The sequence below is a fragment of the Simochromis diagramma genome, unplaced genomic scaffold (genome assembly GCF_900408965.1).
Source record: "Simochromis diagramma unplaced genomic scaffold, fSimDia1.1 OVJJ01000061.1, whole genome shotgun sequence".
NCBI classification, from domain to species: Eukaryota; Metazoa; Chordata; class Actinopteri; order Cichliformes; family Cichlidae; genus Simochromis; species Simochromis diagramma.
Window position 1 is genome coordinate 148,682 of NW_024386945.1, and position 20,282 is coordinate 168,963.

At 38.8% G+C, this 20,282-nt stretch overlaps 2 protein-coding genes across 7 annotated transcripts in view; both read right to left on the reverse strand.

Annotated features, from left to right (window-relative positions):
• LOC120737309 (deleted in malignant brain tumors 1 protein-like) overlaps positions 1-20,282 on the reverse strand; it is a 68,086-nt gene that overhangs the window by 38,772 nt on the left and 9,032 nt on the right. The gene's annotated exons all lie outside the window — the stretch shown is intronic.
• On the reverse strand, positions 13,148-19,236 carry LOC120737311. The gene is made up of 7 exons (XM_040037929.1): positions 19,194-19,236; positions 17,533-17,892; positions 17,133-17,237; positions 16,483-16,581; positions 15,805-15,842; positions 15,577-15,724; positions 13,148-13,551 (listed from the first exon to the last, which is right to left on the reverse strand). The coding sequence occupies exons 1-6, from the start codon at positions 19,231-19,233 to the stop codon at positions 15,605-15,607; spliced, it is 762 nt and encodes a 253-aa protein (XP_039893863.1). The 5' UTR covers positions 19,234-19,236; the 3' UTR covers positions 13,148-13,551; positions 15,577-15,604.

Consider the following 20,282-nt stretch of genomic DNA (forward strand, 5'->3'; position numbering starts at 1 on the left):
GATATGTTCTCTTACAATTAGGTGGCGCTCTAACGATTAATAAATATTGATATTTAACCCTTTAAGACCTACCATAGAACCAAGTCCGCCAGAGCTTATATTATATTTTACCTGCTGTGGAGCCATTTTTGGGAGCATTTCAAGTTGATATACATCAATACAACCATTATAGCCCAGATTTTAATAATATGTATTCATTAAGTGCATAGTAATTACATAAATTGCAAAAAAGTGCAATAAACTACAAAAAAAATTGAAAATCGTTTTTGTTTTTTAACATATATTTCTAGTTAGAGAAATTTAAGAGGCTTATCCCTCAAATCTGTAAATACAAAAAAGTTGCACAAAATAGTTTCCCACCACAGGAAATTTATTTTGAGTGTCTTCATAGTTTTATTTTTGAAATACACCAATTTTTATACACTGCAGGAAAAACGAAAATAAATATTATACTGCAAATTTGCAAAAAAGCAGCATATGCATCAAAATAAACTATTTCCAGCAGTGCAATATGAGTCCTAAGCATCCCAGAAACGACACAGAAAGTCATAAAGTCAAAGATAACTTTTAAAAAGACGAGTATAGGCTCTGAGGGCCTGATAGTAAAAAAGACTACATTTCCGCGAAAATGACGTCACTTCCGGTTTCGGGCAGGTAATGGCGGAAATGCAAAAGTTCGCGCTGACGTCTATTCCAACGTAGGAATTGTTATGAACAGCTGATCGGACCGGCACAGCGTGTTTCTGGAATATTATGTTTTTGTTCCTGCAAGCGCTTTTTATGCAGTTTTTGCAAAGCTTTATGTGGAAGGAAACCGTGACCTAGGACAAGCTGATGGCATAAGATGTGAGTACAACTCCTCCGGTTTCATATGCAAAAAAAATTTTTGCGCTAGCTTACGTGGTTGCAGTGCTACTGGGATTTAAAAATAGTTACGCAAAACAGAGCGTGCCCGCTCCGATCAGCTGTAAAGGGTTAATGACAAAATATTTAATATAACAAAACCTGTGGGTAGCACAGTTTGAAGTAAATAAAACATAATATTTCTATTATTGTATAATAAACTTTACAGCATAGACACAGAGTAAAAAAATGTAACCTCAGTGATGCCACCTTCTCAAATTTACCTTGACAGATGACACCGGCATCTTCACTGTGGCCACAGTTGTGAGATCCAAACCCTGAGTGTCGACACTCAAACAGGTTGGATTCCCTGCCTGTGCATGACACCTCATCCATCCAGATGGGCCCTGTGCCTTGTCCAAATCGTGCTTTAGTTGGTGCAGAGAGGACCCTACCACAGCCCAGCTGCCTACATACAACCTGAGCATCCTCCAGGCCCCAAGAATCATCACACACTGTCCCCCACTGGCCTCTGTGGAGGATCTCCACCCTGCCAGAGCAGGAGCCATGAATGCTATTTACCAGGCGGACCGCCCCCTCAACTGCTGTGCTGTTGTCCACTGCTGTTGAACCAGTGACATTAACCGGAACGGATGGAGAGGTCTGCGGTCTTGAAGTAGTTGTGGATAAACTAAAGCCCAGATCTGTTGAGTTCACTTCTGTTTGACATTAAAAAAGAAATACAGATGAATAATAGTAGTGCAGCAATGATGCTTGAACCATATTTTTTATAAACAGTTTATAGGTGTTGAAAGTGTTTGAACTGACCACAGATCATTTTATAAAATCCATCCATCCATCCATTCGCTTCCGCTTATCCTTTCATTTTATAAAATCTCAAGTAGAAATCAGTAAAAGTAAAGCACCAGAAAATGGCTAAAATTCCGCCAAAATATAACAATAATAATAATAATAATAATAATAATAATGAACAAGAACAAGAGGAAGTGAATTTTACCCATTCCCCCAAAAGCAGAAGATGCATAAAAGATATCAATAAAGAAAGGAATGGGCACTCAGGGAATGCTTGTATATTGGGCCCTGAGTTCTGTGCTACAGCCCAACATCCACCTGTGGTGTTTCGTCCATCCATTTCTGTATGGTTGGGAGTTTCTGGATTGGCAAGACAAGTGATTCCATCCTGAAGATCTGTTAAAAAGATAAGCAATCAGTAGTTACTATTGTCCTGTTAAATACTACATTAAAATATAATATTTGTAATTTAATTGAACACAGATTATTTACTTTATTTTATTGTGATAAAGTTTTAAAATTAGTTGTTAAACTTGCTATATTTTCACTTAATTATTTGAATTTGCAAAAATCAAAACTTTGTGACCCTTCCCTACACAAACCATCTACTGATAAAGATTATGTTAAAAGGTTGTGAAGAAGAAATTAGGATTTGAGTTTGTTTGTGATGACATCTTCAGCTTTTTGTACTTTTGTTTAATCAGGCTTTTACAATTGTTTCAGCATGTGAACTTGGAAAAAAAAAAATTTGTGTGTGTGTGTGTGTGTGTGTGTGTGTGTGTGTGTGTGTGTGTGTGTGTTGAGTTTTGGAATAGGAGTCATGGGTTACTGTATCTAGTAAGCGTCCTTAGGCCTGACACCTGATCACCCCTGGGGAAGGGGTTACATGAATAGGATAAGGAGCCTATTGGAATCTTCGATATCCAGTATCAAGATTGACGGTGAAACAACTAGTAGCTCAGTGTTCCAAATTCGGAAGAAGGAATTGCTGTCACGGCTAGAGATTGATGAGGTACAACACAAATGCTACAGCAAGGGGGCGCCAGGATGCAGGTCAGAGAGGTGATATCATCATCAACCAAGATTGGGTAGAAAATGCCCAAGTGCAATGGAAGATGGAGCATTGAGTGAGAGAATAACTGACCTGCAAGATGTCATCATGGAGAAGCTTAAAACCTGCAACCTCTGTAGCCAATTAATAAGATTATGTAAAGTGCCCTCTGAGGATCTACTAGATGTGATGTGAATGCAGCACTGCGATGATTACCGAGACTAACTAGCTGACCATAGCAGCAGTGATCAGTGAGTGATCAGCCACAAGGAGCAGTACCCTCCATGGAGAATGAGACTAGACTGCAGAAAGGTGCAATGAAGAAGGTGCCTAAGAAATACAGGAAACTGTGAAACAAAGAGGTATACCAGAAAAATAGAAGGCAGGAGAATAAACCAGTTGTTCTCCACAGAACATCTAAGGTGTACTTTATTTCACCATGTAATATGAGAAAAACCGCCACCAAGGCTGGAGACATAGGCAATACTGGAAGAGCGTATGTGATAAGTGCTCAACACATAACTGCAATGCTCATGAGCACTGAAGTTACTGGACCCGAGCATGGTCCAGTAACCATCACATTGGTAGACATCCAAGAAAGGTTCTGCAGCATAAAGAACTGGACATCACTACGCCCCAACATGATTCACACCTACTGGCTGAAGAATCTGACTGCACTTCATGAGTGTCTGGAATGGCTAACTGAAGGCCGGACAGTCTTGATCCCCAAGGATCCGCCAGAACCTGCCTCAGAACCACATGGAAGCTCTGTTCAGGCATCATAGCGGCTAAGATAAACAGGTACATTGCTCAAAAAGACCTTGTGTTTCTGCTTCCTACCTGAGGGCAGCAGAAAACACAAGAACGAAGAGGCACAAGGAGAAGAACCATCATGAAAGGACAGACCCCTGCATGGTATGGAACGCCAGCAGATAGAAGAAGTCAAAGCAGCTTAAACTGATTAATATACCCCCGCTGCTGCTTAACTAATCAGATTAATAAGCCAGAGGTTTAATTAACTTGATGCTATACTCTAATTAAAAGTTTTTTGAGCAGTTGTAGATTATTCTGAGTTTATCTTTTTAAACTGGAGGAAAAACAACAGCGATCTGAAAAATAATTTCTAAAACAGGGATGAAATGAACACACCATAACTAGCACATAGCAGTTGTGAAACTCATTTCTGACAGGTTTATATTAATTTTATATTATGTTGTCTTGTACTTTTAATGTACTGCATGCTCATTGGAAGTGGTGTATGCTGTGGTTCACTGTTGACCTATTTTCAAATTTGAACAAATAAAATGAAAAAAGACTTAAGCAGTTAGTGGTTAAAAATGAACAAAGCTTAAGGATTAATTCCTAAGAAAAGAAAGACAAGTAACACTGAATATTAGAGATGAGAATTTACTCACTCAGGAGGATGAAGCAGATCAAAATGTGATAGACTTTCATCTTGAGCCACTGATGGGTTAATGTTGCTTCTTTTCTTTTTTACTTGTAAACCAGGAACTTCTCACTTCTCGTTCTTATGTCCCCTCCTCCTGACTCCTCCCTCTCCTTAGGGTTTTACCAACTGCACAGTCAAAGAATAACTACAGTGGGGCAAAAAAGTATTTAGTCAGCCACCGATTGTGCAAGTTCCCCCACTTAAAATGATGACAGAGGTCAGTAATTTGCACCAGAGGTACACTTCAACTGTGAGAGACAGAATGTGAAAAAAAAATCCATGAATTCACATGGTAGGATTTGTAAAGAATTTATTCGTAAATTAGGGTGGAAAATAAGTATTTGGTCACCTCAAACATGGAAAATCTCTGGCTCTCACAGACCTGTAACGTCTTCTGTAAGACGCTTTTCTGTCCCCCACTCGTTACCTGTATGAATGGCACCTGTTTGAACTCATCATCTGTATAAAAGACACCTGTCCACAGCCTCAAACAGTCAGACTCCAAACTCCGCCATGGCCAAGACCAAAGAGCTTTCGAAGGACACCAGGAAAAGTATTGTAGACCTGCACCAGACTGGGAAGAGTGAATCTACAATAGGCAAGCAGCTTGGTGTGAAAAAATCAACTGTGGGAGCAATCATCAGAAAATGGAAGACATACAAGACCACTGATAATCTCCCACGATCTGGGGCTCCACGCAAGATCTCATCCCGTGGGGTCAAAATGATCATGAGAACGGTGAGCAAAGATCCCAGAACCACACGGGGGGACCTGGTGAATGACCTGCAGAGAGCTGGGACCAAAGTAACAAAGGTCACCATCAGTAACACACTACAACGGCAGGGAATCAAATCCCGCAGTGCCAGACGTGTTCCGCTGCTGAAGCCAGTGCATGTCCAGGCCCGTCTGAAGTTTGCCAGAGAGCACATGGATGATACAGCAGAGGATTGGGAGAATGTCATGTGGTCAGATGAAACCAAAGTAGAACTTTTTGGTATAAACTCAACTCGTCGTGTTTGGAGGAAGAAGAATACTGAGTTGCATCCCAAGAACACCATACCTACTGTGAAGCATGGGGGTGGAAACATCATGCTATGGGGCTGTTTTTCTGCCAAGGGGACAGGACGACTGATCCGTGTTAAGGACAGAATGAATGGGGCCATGTATCGTGAGATTTTGAGCCAAAACCTCCTTCCATCAGTGAGAACTTTGAAGATGAAACGAGGCTGGGTCTTCCAACATGACAATGATCCAAAACACACCGCCCGGGCAACAAAGGAGTGGCTCCGTTAGAAGCATTTGAAAGTCCTGGAGTGGCCTAGCCAGTCTCCAGACCTCAACCCCATAGAAAATCTGTGGCGGGAGTTGAAAGTCCGTGTTGCTCGGCGACAGCCCCAAAACATCACTGCTCTCGAGAAGATCTGCATGGAGGAATGGGCCAAAATACCAGCTACTGTGTGTGCAAACCTGGTAAAGACCTATAGTAAACGTTTGACCTCTGTTATTGCCAACAAAGGTTATGTTACAAAGTATTGAGTTGTATTTTTTTTATTGACCAAATACTTATTTTCCACCCTGATTTACGAATAAATTCTTTACAAATCCTACCATGTGGATTCATGGGGGTTTTTTTTTTTGCACATTCTGTCTCTCACAGTTTGAAGTGTACCTCTGGTGCAAATTACTGACCTCTGTCATCATTTTAGGTGGGGGAACTATCACAATCGGTTGCTGACTAAATACTTTTTTTTGCCCCACTGTACTTTGTTACTTCCTGCATGTATTGCTTTTTTATCATCGTGTCATATTTTCCCATGGGACCCAGCAGTAGTCAAAGTCATTCTAGAAGCAAGTATTGCAACTTGGCTGCTGCAGGTGCATGAAAAAGAAAAACAGTTTAGACTTTTGAGAAGGCCTGAGTTTGTTCTTACGTTGGATTCCTCTTTTTAAAAGCAGAATTATTATTCATTGAGGTATTGGGTCAGGTATAATTTCTACATGCTAAAATATATGTACTTTCAGAAACGGGGATCAGTTTCTAGAATCAGGTACTTCACATGTGTCAGGTGAAGGCTCAGATCCTTCTGAACCATCTGTGGAGGCAACATAAGGCACTAAAAGATCTTTCACAGGTTTTAATCAGGCAACCTGAATGATATTTTCAGTTAAAGAACATTAGAGTCCAGTAGGTTGTACATACTGAACGTGTCTTGAACAACACCAGACTCTCCCATACAGTTCAGTTTCCACCAATCATCACTTAGTCTTCCTCTTTAAAGTCAGTGTGGTAATGCAGTGTTGACAAATGTGGCTCAGACAAGAAGTGGCCTGATGCTTGACTGCGTGTCTGAATTCCATTAACCAGTTCATTTTTCACCAGAAAAACAACACTAAAGTTCATAGAAAATTTTCTGATTTAGAAGAACTACAGACCTCACTATTTATAGTTAAAGTTGACTAAGTAAAAAATTTGTCCATCCAATTCCTCAGTCTCATAAAACTGATCCAGTTTTAGATCATTTGACAATGATCCAAAACACACGGCCAAGGCAACAAAGAGTGGCCCAAGGATTGGATCAAGAACAAGATCTTGGAGTAGCCTAGTCAGTCTCTAGACCTTAATCCCATAGAAAATCTGTGGAGGGAGCTGCAGGTTTGAGTCGCCAAACATCAGCCCCAAAACATTAATGACTTGGAGAGGATCTGCAAAGAGGAGTGGGACAAAATGCCCCCTGAGATGTGTGCAAAAAGTGTGGCCAACTACAACACGTTTTGTAGTAATATAGTGTGTAATATAGTGTGCTTGTGGAGGTATGGAAATGCCTAGGAGAGAGGGCAATGGACTTGTTGACCAGACTGTCACTCTTCAGCATTTTTTAAACAGAGTGCCAGATGAGTGGTGGATTTTCTAAACAGAGTTCCGGAGGAATGGTGTCCTAACAAATGGAACCAGTTGTCACCATTGCTGATGATGTCCAAAGCTGTATGAGTTGTAGCATGAAGCTGATGTGGTAAAAGTCTTGACATCCAGCCTTGCCAAAAAGGTGTTGAAAATGATCAGTGCAAAAACAGAGCTTTTTCCTATTTGCTAGAAAGCAGATCATCTTTACTTTTGTGTAATAAAGACAAGATGCAAAAACACCCACAAAAAACTTAACCAGTAATAGCTTAGTTCTCCAGATATTCTTGACATGCTGGCTTTAATATTGTGCTCTTAGAAGTGAATACTTGAGACACAGCATGCACAAAATGGAAGCAGAGCATTAGCATTAACGATGAACTAGTTAGCTCATTGTTTAGTTACAGGATACAACACCATTATCAAAAATGTCCTTGGTTGTTCGAAGTGAACTCACCACCAATGGGATAAGTACGATTACAGATGTTTAACCTCACAAAAAGATGGTTCACAAAATTCACAAAGCACTCAATATCCTCTCTCATGTTCTCCAACAACAGGGCCGAGTCTAGGCCACAGATTTCTTCGTCTGTCTGTGCTGTCTTTTTTTTTTGAAGCAAGTTGATGAACGTTCAGACACTAATCCAAACATTAATGCAGTGAGCTGAAAGACATTAAAGGCTAAGTGGACTAAACAAAAGTACATAAAAAGCATTCTTTACTAATATACAACAGATTAGTGCAGATTTGAGAGAACAGGCATTGGGTGTTTGCGGCGGTGTGGGGTTGGTACGTGCCATGGGTCACATTTCAGTGTTTAATACTGAAGTGAAATATCGTTTTATTCTGTTCCATTAGATGTGCTAAAATCTGCATTTACAAACTTAAATTAATTGCTCACAGGTTTATAATTTCAGCGTTAATTTGCATTCTTAATGTTTATTAACAATGTATTAATGTATTTTTTGTATTGTATTGTTATCAAACTGCATGCTTGAGGGAATATTTCAAACTGAACGCAAGCACAAAACATCAAATCCATTAAACAAGTACCAAAGGGTAATGATTAGTATAGTAAAAAAAATCCAATAACACTGAGAAATGAGAAATTGACAGAATTAAACAATTATTTATTCACTGAAGAAGATGATGAAGCACAAGGTGTGACAGATTTTCAAAGCGAGGCTCTGATAGGATAATGCTTTTGCTCTTCTTCACTTGCAAGCCAGAAACTTCTCACTTCTCTTAATGATGAGGTCCTCCCTTCATTACACGTTTACACGGCTCCCCTCTGCTTTAAGCTTTGTTTCCACTAACATACTGTACTGTAATTTTTATTGTCAGGCTTTTTGTTTAAATTTTGTCTAATAACGTACATTTTGGTTGTCAAAGCTGGACATTTAAGGTTTATTAAAACAAAATTCTTAATATATTGACTGGCAGTACTGCAGTTTTTTCAGTTCAAATAGAACATTACCATCTCTTTTTCTGCCTGTCCCATTTGGTTTTTTAGCCGTCAGAATTGATGTCTGAAAGCCAACAAAGATACTCTACGGATTTACTTTGCCAAGTGGCAAACGGCCTTGCCGTTTTGTTCCATTTGATTGACCTTTGTTGTTATTATTTATTTTATTTTATATTCAGTTGTTACAGTCGGGACAGACATGGCTGGGGGATAGGAAAAGGAGAAAGAAAGATGAAGTAACAGAAAAACAGAGGGGAAGGGGGACTCTGAGAAAGGACACATGAAAAGAAATCTCCCGGATCACCTGTTGAGAAAAAAAAAAAAGAACAACAAAGTGAGAACAAGCAAAAAAGGAGAGCAACATAATAAACACAGCACCGTCACATTAATGTAGCTAACAGTAAATGACATTAAATACTAAATATTGAATGTTGTTGTGCAGCACGCAGGACCGACAGTGTATTGAGGTAGCAGCCAAGAAAGGTGTAAGCTGTGTCCCAAAACGTAGGCTGCATCCTTCGGAGGGCGCATTTGAAGGCCAATTACGTCACAGCCACGCGACGAAGGCTGTCCCAATTCGTCGACTCCTTAAAATGCGGCCAACAAATGCATTCTTCATTTCCCCGAATTTGAAGGATGGGTCAGGTGTGTCCTTCGTGGCACACCATATCCCAGAATTTATAGCGCGGCCCAGCCAATTCCAGTTTCCAAGAACGGCGGCCGCTGCCAAGTTTTAATATCACTCTTATTAATCTTTCTGGGTCACAAAATAAACTTTTAATATATTTTCAAGCGAGAAAGTAGCTGTGTAAACTTCAAATATCTGCTTGATTTATCAAGACATCACATATTTGCAAAAGTGCTCCGACGTTTTTGGAGATGTCTGTTACCCACCCGCTCGATAGCTAGCCGGGGTGTTCAATGGTCACTCGAGCCAGCGAGAGCAGCGCACACCCGGCTTCATCGTTTTCAGACCCCGCTGTCTTTTGCTACTCAGGTTAAACATGATATATAAGTCACTCGGATATCTTAAAAATGTAATTGTTTGGCTTTTTTCTGTGTTTTATTTGTTCCGGAGCAAATCGGTTTTGCTGAGATCAAAGTTATTAGATTAGATTAGATTAAAAAAAAAAGTTCCATTTATTGTTTGTCTTTTGCACTGAATGGAACTGGAACCTCATTGTCTCGTCTTTCTATATACTGTTCTGTATATAGCAGAGATGACAATAAAGTTGGACTTTGACTATTAGATGGCACATACCACTGCAGCACAGCACCTATAACACCTTAACAATTGTTCTAATAGAATATTATGGTGAACAGTTTCGAAAGCTGCACTTAAGATCTAGCAGGACATGCACAGAGATGAGTCCACTGTCAGAGGCCACAGAAAGAACTTCACTAAAGCTGTTTGTGTACTGTGATGAGCTTTGAAATCTGACTGAAACTCTTCAAATAAGCCATTCCTCTGCAGATGATCTGTTAGCTGTTTGACTAATACAATTCTCTGAGCTCGACAGAGCCATAGAAGTTCCTTAACCCATCCTGCTGATGGGGGAACAGGATGAGCAATGTCAGAGCCTTAAAAAATTAACTCCAACAGCCACTGGTGTGAATGTCTCTAATTAAACAATCAGAAATGGACTTCACAAGGGTGGCCTGAGGGTTCAAGGTCCTCTCGTGGGCCCTGTGTTCTGTGGAACCTGATTAGCATTTACAGTACTTGGAACGTCCATTAGTAACCTCCTGTGCTTTCTAACTATGAGAGCAGGTTCACCCTGGTCACATGTGACAAATGTAAAAGGATCTGAAGAAGGAATGGACATGTACCTGTAACATCATTCGAAATGACCTGTTTGGTGGTGGGTCAGTGATGGTCTGAGGAGGCCTATCCATGGAGGAAAGCACATAACACCACCCTGTCTGCCACATCTGGGAGGACATTTTATAGGACAGCGGTCTCCAACCTTTTTTGCGCCACGGACCGGTTTATACCAAAAATATTTTCATGGACCGGCCTTTAAGGTGTCGCGGATAAATACAACATAAAACTAGTACCGGTACCGAAAAGAAGAAATTTTATTCATGACACACGTGAAAAGACCCAGGAAAACTGAGTAAAAGATAAAAACGATAACAAAATAACGCTGAAAACCGATAAAAACCCTGAAAGCTATACATTTCACACCTGAGCCTCAACTCTCGCGGCCCGGTACCAAACGACTCACGGACCGGTACCGGTCCGAGGCCCGGGGGTTGGGGACCGCTGCTATAGGACATCATTCATTGTCTCATTAAAAGCATGCCCTGACATACAGTTACGCGTACGAGCCGATGGAGGCCATAAAAACTGCTACAATTTGTAATGCTGCAAAGAAATTTCAGCAGAATAGACTAACCTGCCAAATATTTTTTTTTATATATTCATACAGTTTTGCTTTTTATTTCTTGGTTTCATTTCCATGAAATGGTGTGGCAACATTTTATTCCTAACACATTACCCAATTCACAACAGTATAGATATTCAGCATTTTTTTTTCCCCGTTGAGATCGGGTGTGTGTATGTTCCAGTAAAGAACTACATTTCAGGAAATGAAAGAATTATGACTGGAAAAGAAAATGCTACTTTGGCAGGTTGTGGTTTGCAGCTCAGCTGCAGGACAGAGGTGGAGCAGTGGGTTCCGGGTTTGGTGTCAGGGGAGGCTGACCCTGATCTGATGACTTAACTGTGTACGGCATGTAGCAGAGGCAGGCAGCTGAAAAGCTGCTGCAACTGTCAATAAAAATCAATAAAAAAAATAAAAAAAACATTATAAAAAATACAATTAAATACAAAATTATAATCATAAGTTACAATCATTTAAATCACATATTTACTAGATTAAATCGTGTTAAAGTCCTAGAATATAATGTATGTTTTTCTGATAGGTCCCTGATAATTCAGTACTTCTATCTATTACTTACTATACTTTCACCTATTGTGGATTTTACTTAAAAAGACATATTCATATATGTAATTCTAGACCTTTCTTTCCCCTTATTCTTCTCTAAAAAATAAAAATCCTTCTTCAACAGATGTGCCATTCGTGCCATTCATTCTGTGTTGTTGTTGTTGGTGGTAGTGATGTTGGTGTTGTTTATATTGTTGATGGTGTTGCTGTTGTTGCTGGTGGTGTTGTCATGGTCATTTTTGTTGTGGAGGCCGATGAGAAAAATGTAGCTGGCAAAGGTCGCACAGTGGATTTCAGTTTTGAACTCACTGAAGCTGCAAAGAATGACAGTCAGAGTCATAACACTACTACTAATAGTCATAACAATACTGTTCAAATCTGCATGAGACAAACAATTTGAGGTTTTGTGGTGTTTTGCTAAGAATGAAAGTTTGTTTTTTTTTGTCTAAACCTAACAGGTAGTCTACTTAAAAGATTGTCAGTGAGAAGCAAAGATTTCTTCACAGATTTATAGACATGAATACAATTCTTAACCTTTTAGAGTTCTGCTCAACCAATTGGTAGAGTACATTTTCAGGCCCTATATGTACAGTAACTGAGGCTTTCACTGAAATTGTTTTAATGACTTACTGTTCATTGTAATCATTTACCGTCATTCCTTACTGTGAAGCACTTTGGTGTACCCCCTGGTTTTAAACGTGCTGTATAAATTGTATTGTATCTACAACCATTTATATGGTTACAAAAATCTACCACAAATTCCAAATTCAGAATTCTTTCAGTGCCATGTCTTCCTTTTATAATGTCTCTTTCTGCTATCAGGACCTAACATGGCAGTGATTGTGGATATCGCAGTCTGTCATTCACCAGTACAACATAGCCCGCCTCTGCAAACCAGCCCAACTAGCACATATTGCACAATAAACTCTGAACATCATGACATTATTATCTTTTAATTTGTTTTCAAAGACATTTCTCAGTTTGAAAGAAACCTTAATATAAAGCATGTGTGGTCAAGTTGAAAAGAATCTAAATTAATTCAGAACAATACATTAAATTTCCAGAGCATCAAATGTCACTTGCTGAGCTTTTGTTACCTTTGACGATCTCTCATCTTCCCACCTGTGTGTCTTTTTTCTGATATATTTTGCCTTTAAGAGTAAAGTTATTACTTTTTTTGGACCTTTAGCTAGCACAAAGATGGTCTATGGTCCAAACCGCACAGAAAGAAGTTGTGTGTGGTGTTTGTTAACCTACTGGAAACATTGCATTTGAAATCACCTGGCATATCAAAAAACGTTAGTGAGCACCCTCTTGTGGTGCCATGCACACAAATAAATCATGATGACATTTGTTTCTTACTAAGTTTCTTCTGCCTGGAAGCATCTGGGTGCCTGCAGCTCAGGATGTAGAGCAATAATCAAATATCTAATAATTGGGAGTTTGGTGGTTCAATTCCCAGCTTCTTCAGTCATGCTGACTACATGCTGAAGTATCTTTGGGCAAGGTACTGAGCCTTAAGTTGCTCCTGATGCAGTCAGTGGAGTGTGAATGTTACATAGAGCACTAAGATGCAGACAAATGTGTTTTTAGTTACTCTTAGAATAAAACAAATTTTATTTCCTTTGTTGTTGACTTGATTTAGTTACATATTTTTATTTGGTCCTTCCTATATGTCCATAGATAAATTATAAGTTTATAATACAAGTTTATAAGTTCATTTCCTTTCCTTTGATTTTATTCAATTTTTTGAACATCATAGTCTCAAATAATAATTATATTACTATATTTTACATTAGCTGGTTCATTCGTGAGTAGTTATCACAACAACTTAACCATTTTAACTCATATTTTTTCCTTTTAGCTTTATTCCTTAGTATATCTTTCCTATCCATCGCATTCATCATGTCATTAGAGTTGTTTTAAAGCATGCATGAGCTAGCACACACAGACAATATGTAATTTAGATTTGATATCTCTGTGAGTGTAGCGTAGGTTTCGTTCCGGTCCCTGGATTGATGCTGTGGTACGTCAAATCTTCATTTGTGAACACGGCAGAGCACTTCGCTTAGAGTGCACCTAAGAAAAGAATACATATTAAGAAGAAATGGTAGAATACATGAAACGCAGATCAGTAATGATAAGGTAAAGCAAAAGATGATGACATGGATCAGTCATTACACAACTGGATTCATTTCATTCCACTGGCTCCTCAACAATTGCAAAAACAGTCCAATTACTGCTCTGATCAAAAGATAGCATTTATGAAAAAAATTGTTATGATTAGCTGTACCTAATAAACTGGATCCAGAGTGTGTGTACATTACCAGCAAATCTGAGTATCATAATTACCTGGGTGACAGAGATCCATCAGAAAAGCATAGCAACTAACAGAAAAGGGAAAGTTAACTTGGTATCACTCTATTGTGTTTATATAGAAAGGTTTGAATAGCTTGATTCTTTTTATATATATATATCAGTATCAACATGTATCAATATATATGCTTAGTCCTGAACCGTCCAACATATTATTGACATAAAATCTGAACAATCTTTGAAATTGTTCTTTGAAAAAGCTCTCCAGCGAGTAGTGCGGTGCTCTGAACGGATAATTGGAGGTGAGCTTCCCTCCCTCCAAGACATCTACAGGAAGCGCTGCCTGAGGAAAGCGGGGAGGATCATCAAGGACTCCAGTCACCCCAGCCATAAACTGTTCAGACTACTTCCATCAGGAAGGAGGTTCTGCAGCATCCGGTCCCGTACCAGCAGACTGAGAGACAGCTTCTTCCACCAGGCCATCAGACTGCTGAACACGTCATAGACACCTCAGCTTCACTACTGGAACTTTAACATTATGCACTCCATACTGTACAGTAATGCCACTGTTTTGCACATGTCTCACTCTGTATATTTTATTTTATTTATTTTATATATTTTATTTATTGTTTACTCTATTTAATTTGTAAAATATGTGTACACACACACACACACACACACACACGTAGAAAAATATTTAGTATACACATCCAGAAATGCATATACTATTATATATTGTACATATATTTATTAGTTTCAGATGTAGCTTGTATTTTGCTTGTTTACATTATTGTATTTTGCACAACTCTGTTGCTTGTGAAGCTCGCACACAAGAATTTCACTCACATGTGCTGTACCAATGTACCTGCACATGTGATGTGACAATAAAAGTGATTTGATTTGATTTGATTTGAAATCCTTAATCCCATAAATTAAAAATATTTATTTAATATAAATTTGAATCCAAATTTATTGTAAAATACAAATTTAAAAGACTTTTCCCAGGCAGCTCCACCATTCTTTCATACGGGCAGCCATATGGGGGCCACCCAATACAGAATTTCCAGTTGTTTTATGCTGTTGTCAAATACAGGTAACTTGAAAAATATGGCAAAAATGAGAGAAAGAAAAGAATTATATATTAATAATGGATCGCATTTATATAGCGCTTTTCGGGACCCCTCAAAGCACTTTACAATACCACTATTCATTCACTCTCACGTTCATACACTGGTGGAGGCAGCTACAGTTGTAGCCACAGCTGCCCTGGAGCAGACTGACAGAGGCAAGGCTGCCATATCGCACAATGACCGAGACTGTCTGAGCCGGGGCTCAAACCGGCAACCTTCCAATTACAAGACGAACTGCCAACTCTTGAGCAACGATCGCTGTCAACTTAATTTCCTGCTATTAAAGTCGATATCACTGAAAATGGGTAAATATGAGAACCAAATAAGATTTTGAAATCTATAATAATTTGCTTTAAATAACGATTTAATGTTTCAACTCATTGTAGGGTGTTTTTGTCTCTCCTGTGCTCACGTTTATTTAACTTATTACCATCACAGGACAGTTTTGGCAGGAAGGCCAGCAAATTTTGAGGTGGTGGCCGGTGCCACCTTGGTGCACCCTGTTTACAGTTAAAGAAGAAACGTTTATATCTTTAACAGTTTATTGGGAAAAATTATTTCACAACTTTCATCTTTGTGTCTGAGAACTGAAAAATGACTATTCCCATTTTTACCTGATTCACTATAAAGAACTGAACTGAAAGATCACGCCACTTACACCGTTTTAAGTTCTAAGTGGCGATGCTTTAGTCATCTGAGCTTTCAACTCCATCTGGCTGGGGGCGTGTGGCAGTGGTGTAAACTGTAGACATTTCCACAGGAGGTGGAAATGTCTCCTCTCTGATCTCTTCATACAGCTGGTTGTCCTGAAGGAGGAGAAGAAACCACCTGACTGATACAAACTTAGCAATAATGAAAGTCATGTCTCATACTTCCTAAAACTTACATCTATGATGCTGGAGTACACATTTTCTACTGGAGGTCCTGAAAACATAAAGTTCAGAAAATAAACATCTTGCATGAGGAAACCTTGCAATACGTAGAACCTGAGGAAGCAAACTCTGTAAAATATGAGGAACTAAATCTGAAGAACTAAAATAAGTTCAGGTCAGTGACATAAATATCTAAATGACTAGTAACTATTAACTAAATAGTAACTACAAGTAATTACTGCTGTAACCAGTCACTGTTCTTAGTTATAAATGAACATCTGGTGCTTTGGTTACATACAGGGAAGAGAGAGTGTGTGTGTGTGTGTGTGTGTGTGCGTGCATGTGTGTGTGTGTGTGTGTGTGTGCGTGTGTGTGTGTGTGTGCGTGCGTGTGTGTGTGTGTGTGCTATGGAAGACAAGTTTGACTTCTGTGTACACAATTTAAAAGAAAATTATAGCTTCAGATGAATAGTATCTTTTTAAAAAGTGTTCTTTAAAGTCTTACACTAAACACTTGGTACATACAAATCTGTCCCACTGAAAGTTATTTTTGCAAATAGTCTCCATAAAGTATATTTCTAGATCTTACTGCAAAAACTAGGTTGGGGATAGTCTCCAAAACAGGATAATGCATCAATAAAGTCCTTTAAAAATATTACAAAATGCTTTAAAATTCATTTTTTGTACGCTCACTTATGGGTTTAGTGGCTCTCCTCTTGCAGAAAATCAGCAAAGCTGCTGATAAGAAGGCGATCAGGACAATCACAAACAGACCCGTGTATAGCAGTAGATCTACAGGAGTTGAACAGAACAGACTTAGTTTATTTAGTTTAAATACAGCATGTGGCCGTGGGCCAGTTCATTTAGCCACAGTGTTATGTGAATTCATGTGCTTGCATGTTCACAGTAAGCAGGTATTTTCCTTATCCATTCAGCACCAACACATACAACACCTCATTAGGTAGAGAGAAGTGTTCACTTAATATTACTTAAAGCATAGTTGCTCATACATGTCCACCTTAAGATGAAAACTATAAAGAGAAGTTTTTTTTGGTTTTAGGCATGATTATCTACTGCTGTGCTTCCTCATTTTAATTAAAGTATTCATTAATACCTACAGTTCAAATGAGGCTTTTTGTGTGCTATAACTGCTGTACTCACAATTGCAAAAATAGAAAGATTAGAAGATTAGAAGTACTGCACTTTTTCTACTTGTATGTTATTTCAATTTAATGTATTCTTACTTCTAACACAATTATTCCTTTGTGGGTATGTGACACATTCTAATAAACTCATGCATAATTTAAATAGACCCATCTACATACATGCAAATATAAATGTACCTGAACTTGCAGGTTGGGTGGGAAAGTGTTGGAAAGCTTCAGTGGAGGATGATGTAGCAGTGGAGTTTGAACTCTCTGGTGTCATCTTCATTGTTGGTGTGGCGGCTGATGGGACAAATGTTTATGTTGAAAAAGGTTTCAGAATTAAATTTAGCATTGAAACACTTGAAGCTATCAATAATGAATAATGCAGCTAGTTAACTGACAGGTTAACTGGAGGTTCATTAATATTCTTTTAGTGAAACACGTACAAGAAAGTAATAGTTTGGGCTTCACAGCAGAACTGATAAAACTGCATTTTTACAGTTGATATAATATACAAAGGTTATTTGAATAAGGTGTCAGTAAGTATTTGGACAGGTATGAACAAACATTTTCATGACATTCAGCAGAAACTCACCTTCTTTGACAGAGATCTGAAATTCATAGTTTGAATCAAAAAAATCTACACCCATTCTGCCCAAAGAGCACCTGTACACTCCCGAGTCAGACACTTCCAGCTTTGTGATGCTCGCATACATAATTGTCTTAGTTCCTAGAAAGCTTCCTTCTTTATATTCAATGCTGTATCTGCCTCGTTGAGCTGTGTCCTCTGTTGTTTCAATGAGAATTTTTCCTTGTTCACATTTTTCCTTACAGAAGAGCCTCAAGCTTCCAGACAAAGAAAATGAACAGCCAACTGTGATGTTTCCTCCCCCCCTTTCTGCATGGATGGGAATTTCAGCAGAAGCAAGATCAGCGTTTCCATCCTGAAGTGCTTCTGAAAATGCAAACAATCAGTAATTACGACATGCCCAAAATAATTTAAAACACTTTTATAAATTAAATTGAAGACCAAAAATTATTTAAGCAGATCGAACATTTTCAGTTTCAGTTAAATTCACTACATTTTTATTGATTTTGAATTTGCAAACACAACTCCATGATTCTTCCTGACATCAACACAAATCATCGGCTGATGAAAACTCAGAACCTTATTTTAAAAAAGCTTGAAAGCTGGACTTTTTGTGTTTCTGATTAAATCTTCTTTTGCTTTCTTTGAATGTGAAATGGAGGTTGTGGATTTGTTGTTTCCGTTAACACGTTCATGTTGTGCTTTTTAAAACAATGGAAACGACTCTCTAAGATTATTTTTTTAATATCCTGCGTATTTGCTAAAGCAGTAAGTCTGACCAGAGCGTTCTCACTCCCGAGGCGTAACATGTCGACGTTTTGTCACGTCCCGCGGCGTTCCTGAGGAACGCGAAAGGAGACCTTCGGCGTTCTTATGGTACGCGGCGGGTTATGGCTGGAATCCAGTGCAATGACGCTCCCGCGGTAGTAGACGTTCCAGCCCTGTATTCCAGCCCTAAACCTAACCTTATCCCTAGCCCTGACCATAACCTTATTCCTGACCTTAACCAGGACTTTAATGATGTTAAATAGTGTGTTTCTAAGCGATTTGAAGAAAAAGAGCGAACATGTGTAGGTTCAGTCCAGACGGTTCTCATATTTCCTCTTTTTCCGAGGTCCTCATTTAGGAACGTGGTGGGTAGCCGAAAACGTAATATGGTGACGATTTGTCACCTAGCGTAAAATGTTACGCTTTGGGAGTGAGAACGGGTTGGTCTGACGCAACACCAGTCTGCACTTCTAACTCTTTATACCAGAAAAGGCAACAAAAAATTGATCTTTTAAAAAAAGAAAAACATTTGGGTAATTCAACAAAGATGAAACTATGATTAGAAGGCCAATGTCTAACGAGAGATCTATTGTGAAACTAAAAATATATCTATAAAAAAATATTTTTGTGCTAAGAACTTATTTTCTCCATACATTTATATTTTTAAGCAGTTAAATTGTGTTGTTGGTGAGCTATGTGTGGAAGTGACCTTTTCCCAACTCTTAACCACGTGTTTAACCACAGAAACCAATAACTTGTAAGCGAGAGGTGACAATAATGAGCAAAACAGAATAAACCATTTAAACTGTTCAGCAAGTTGCAAAATGAATTCGTTAACACCACATAGAAATAAATAATAATAAAGTGATAAAACAAGTTAAATAAGAAAATTTACTCACGAATGAAGATGAAACAGACCAAACTGTGACACAGTTTCATATCGAGGCTGTGATGAGTAACTGCTTCCTCTCTTCCTTCTTTACTTAGAAAAAAGGAACATTCGACTTCCTGTTTGCAAGAATGAGTTAGGTCCAATTTTAGGAAAAGGTTTCATTAACTACAGACAAAAATTAAATCCTTGGTTTTTGAAATGTAAAACAAACCAGAACTGAGTGTAAGTAAAAGGCAGTTCAGTGCATGCTTCCGCTGTTGCAAGTTTTTCATGGGCCCCTTCATTGGTTTTGTTTCATTACCTGATTTTAGTCTGATATTTGTGCAAAATTGTGAGGTTTAAACCAAGCAAACAGTGATATTTGTCTTTTGTAACAAAACCATCACATAGATTCACTACTCACACAGGGTTTTTACCGCTCAGAAATTTGACACCGGAAGAAACCTTAAGTTGAATCTAAAGGTTAACTACAGTGGGGCAAAAAAGTATTTAGTCAGCCACCGATTGTGCAAGTTCCCCCACTTAAAATGATGACAGAGGTCAGTAATTTGCACAGAGGTACACCTTAACTGTGAGAGACAGAATGTGAAAAAAAAATCCATGAATTCCAATGGTAGGAATTTGTAAAGAAGTTTATTCGTAATTAGGGTGGAAAATAAGTAGTTGCGTCAACCTCAACAGGAAGAAAACCTGGCTGCTCAAGACTGTAACGTCTTCTAGAAAGTCGTTTCTGTCCCCACTCGTTACCTGTATGAATGGCACCGGTTGAACATCATCATCTGTATAAAGACACCTGTTCCACAGCCTAAAACAGTCAGCGTCCAAAACGTCCGCCAATGGCCAAGACCAAAGAGGCTTTCCGAGGACACCAGGAAAAGTAATTGTGAACCTGCACCAGACGGGGAAGAGTGAATCTACAATGAGGCAAGCAGCTTGGTGTGAAAAAATCAACTGTGGGAGCAAATATCACAAAAGGAAGACATACAAGACCAACTGATATCTCCCCGAATCGTGGGGCTCCAACGCAAGATCTCATCCCGTGGGGTCAAAATGACATGAGAACGGTGAGCAAAGATCCCAGAACCACACGGGGGGA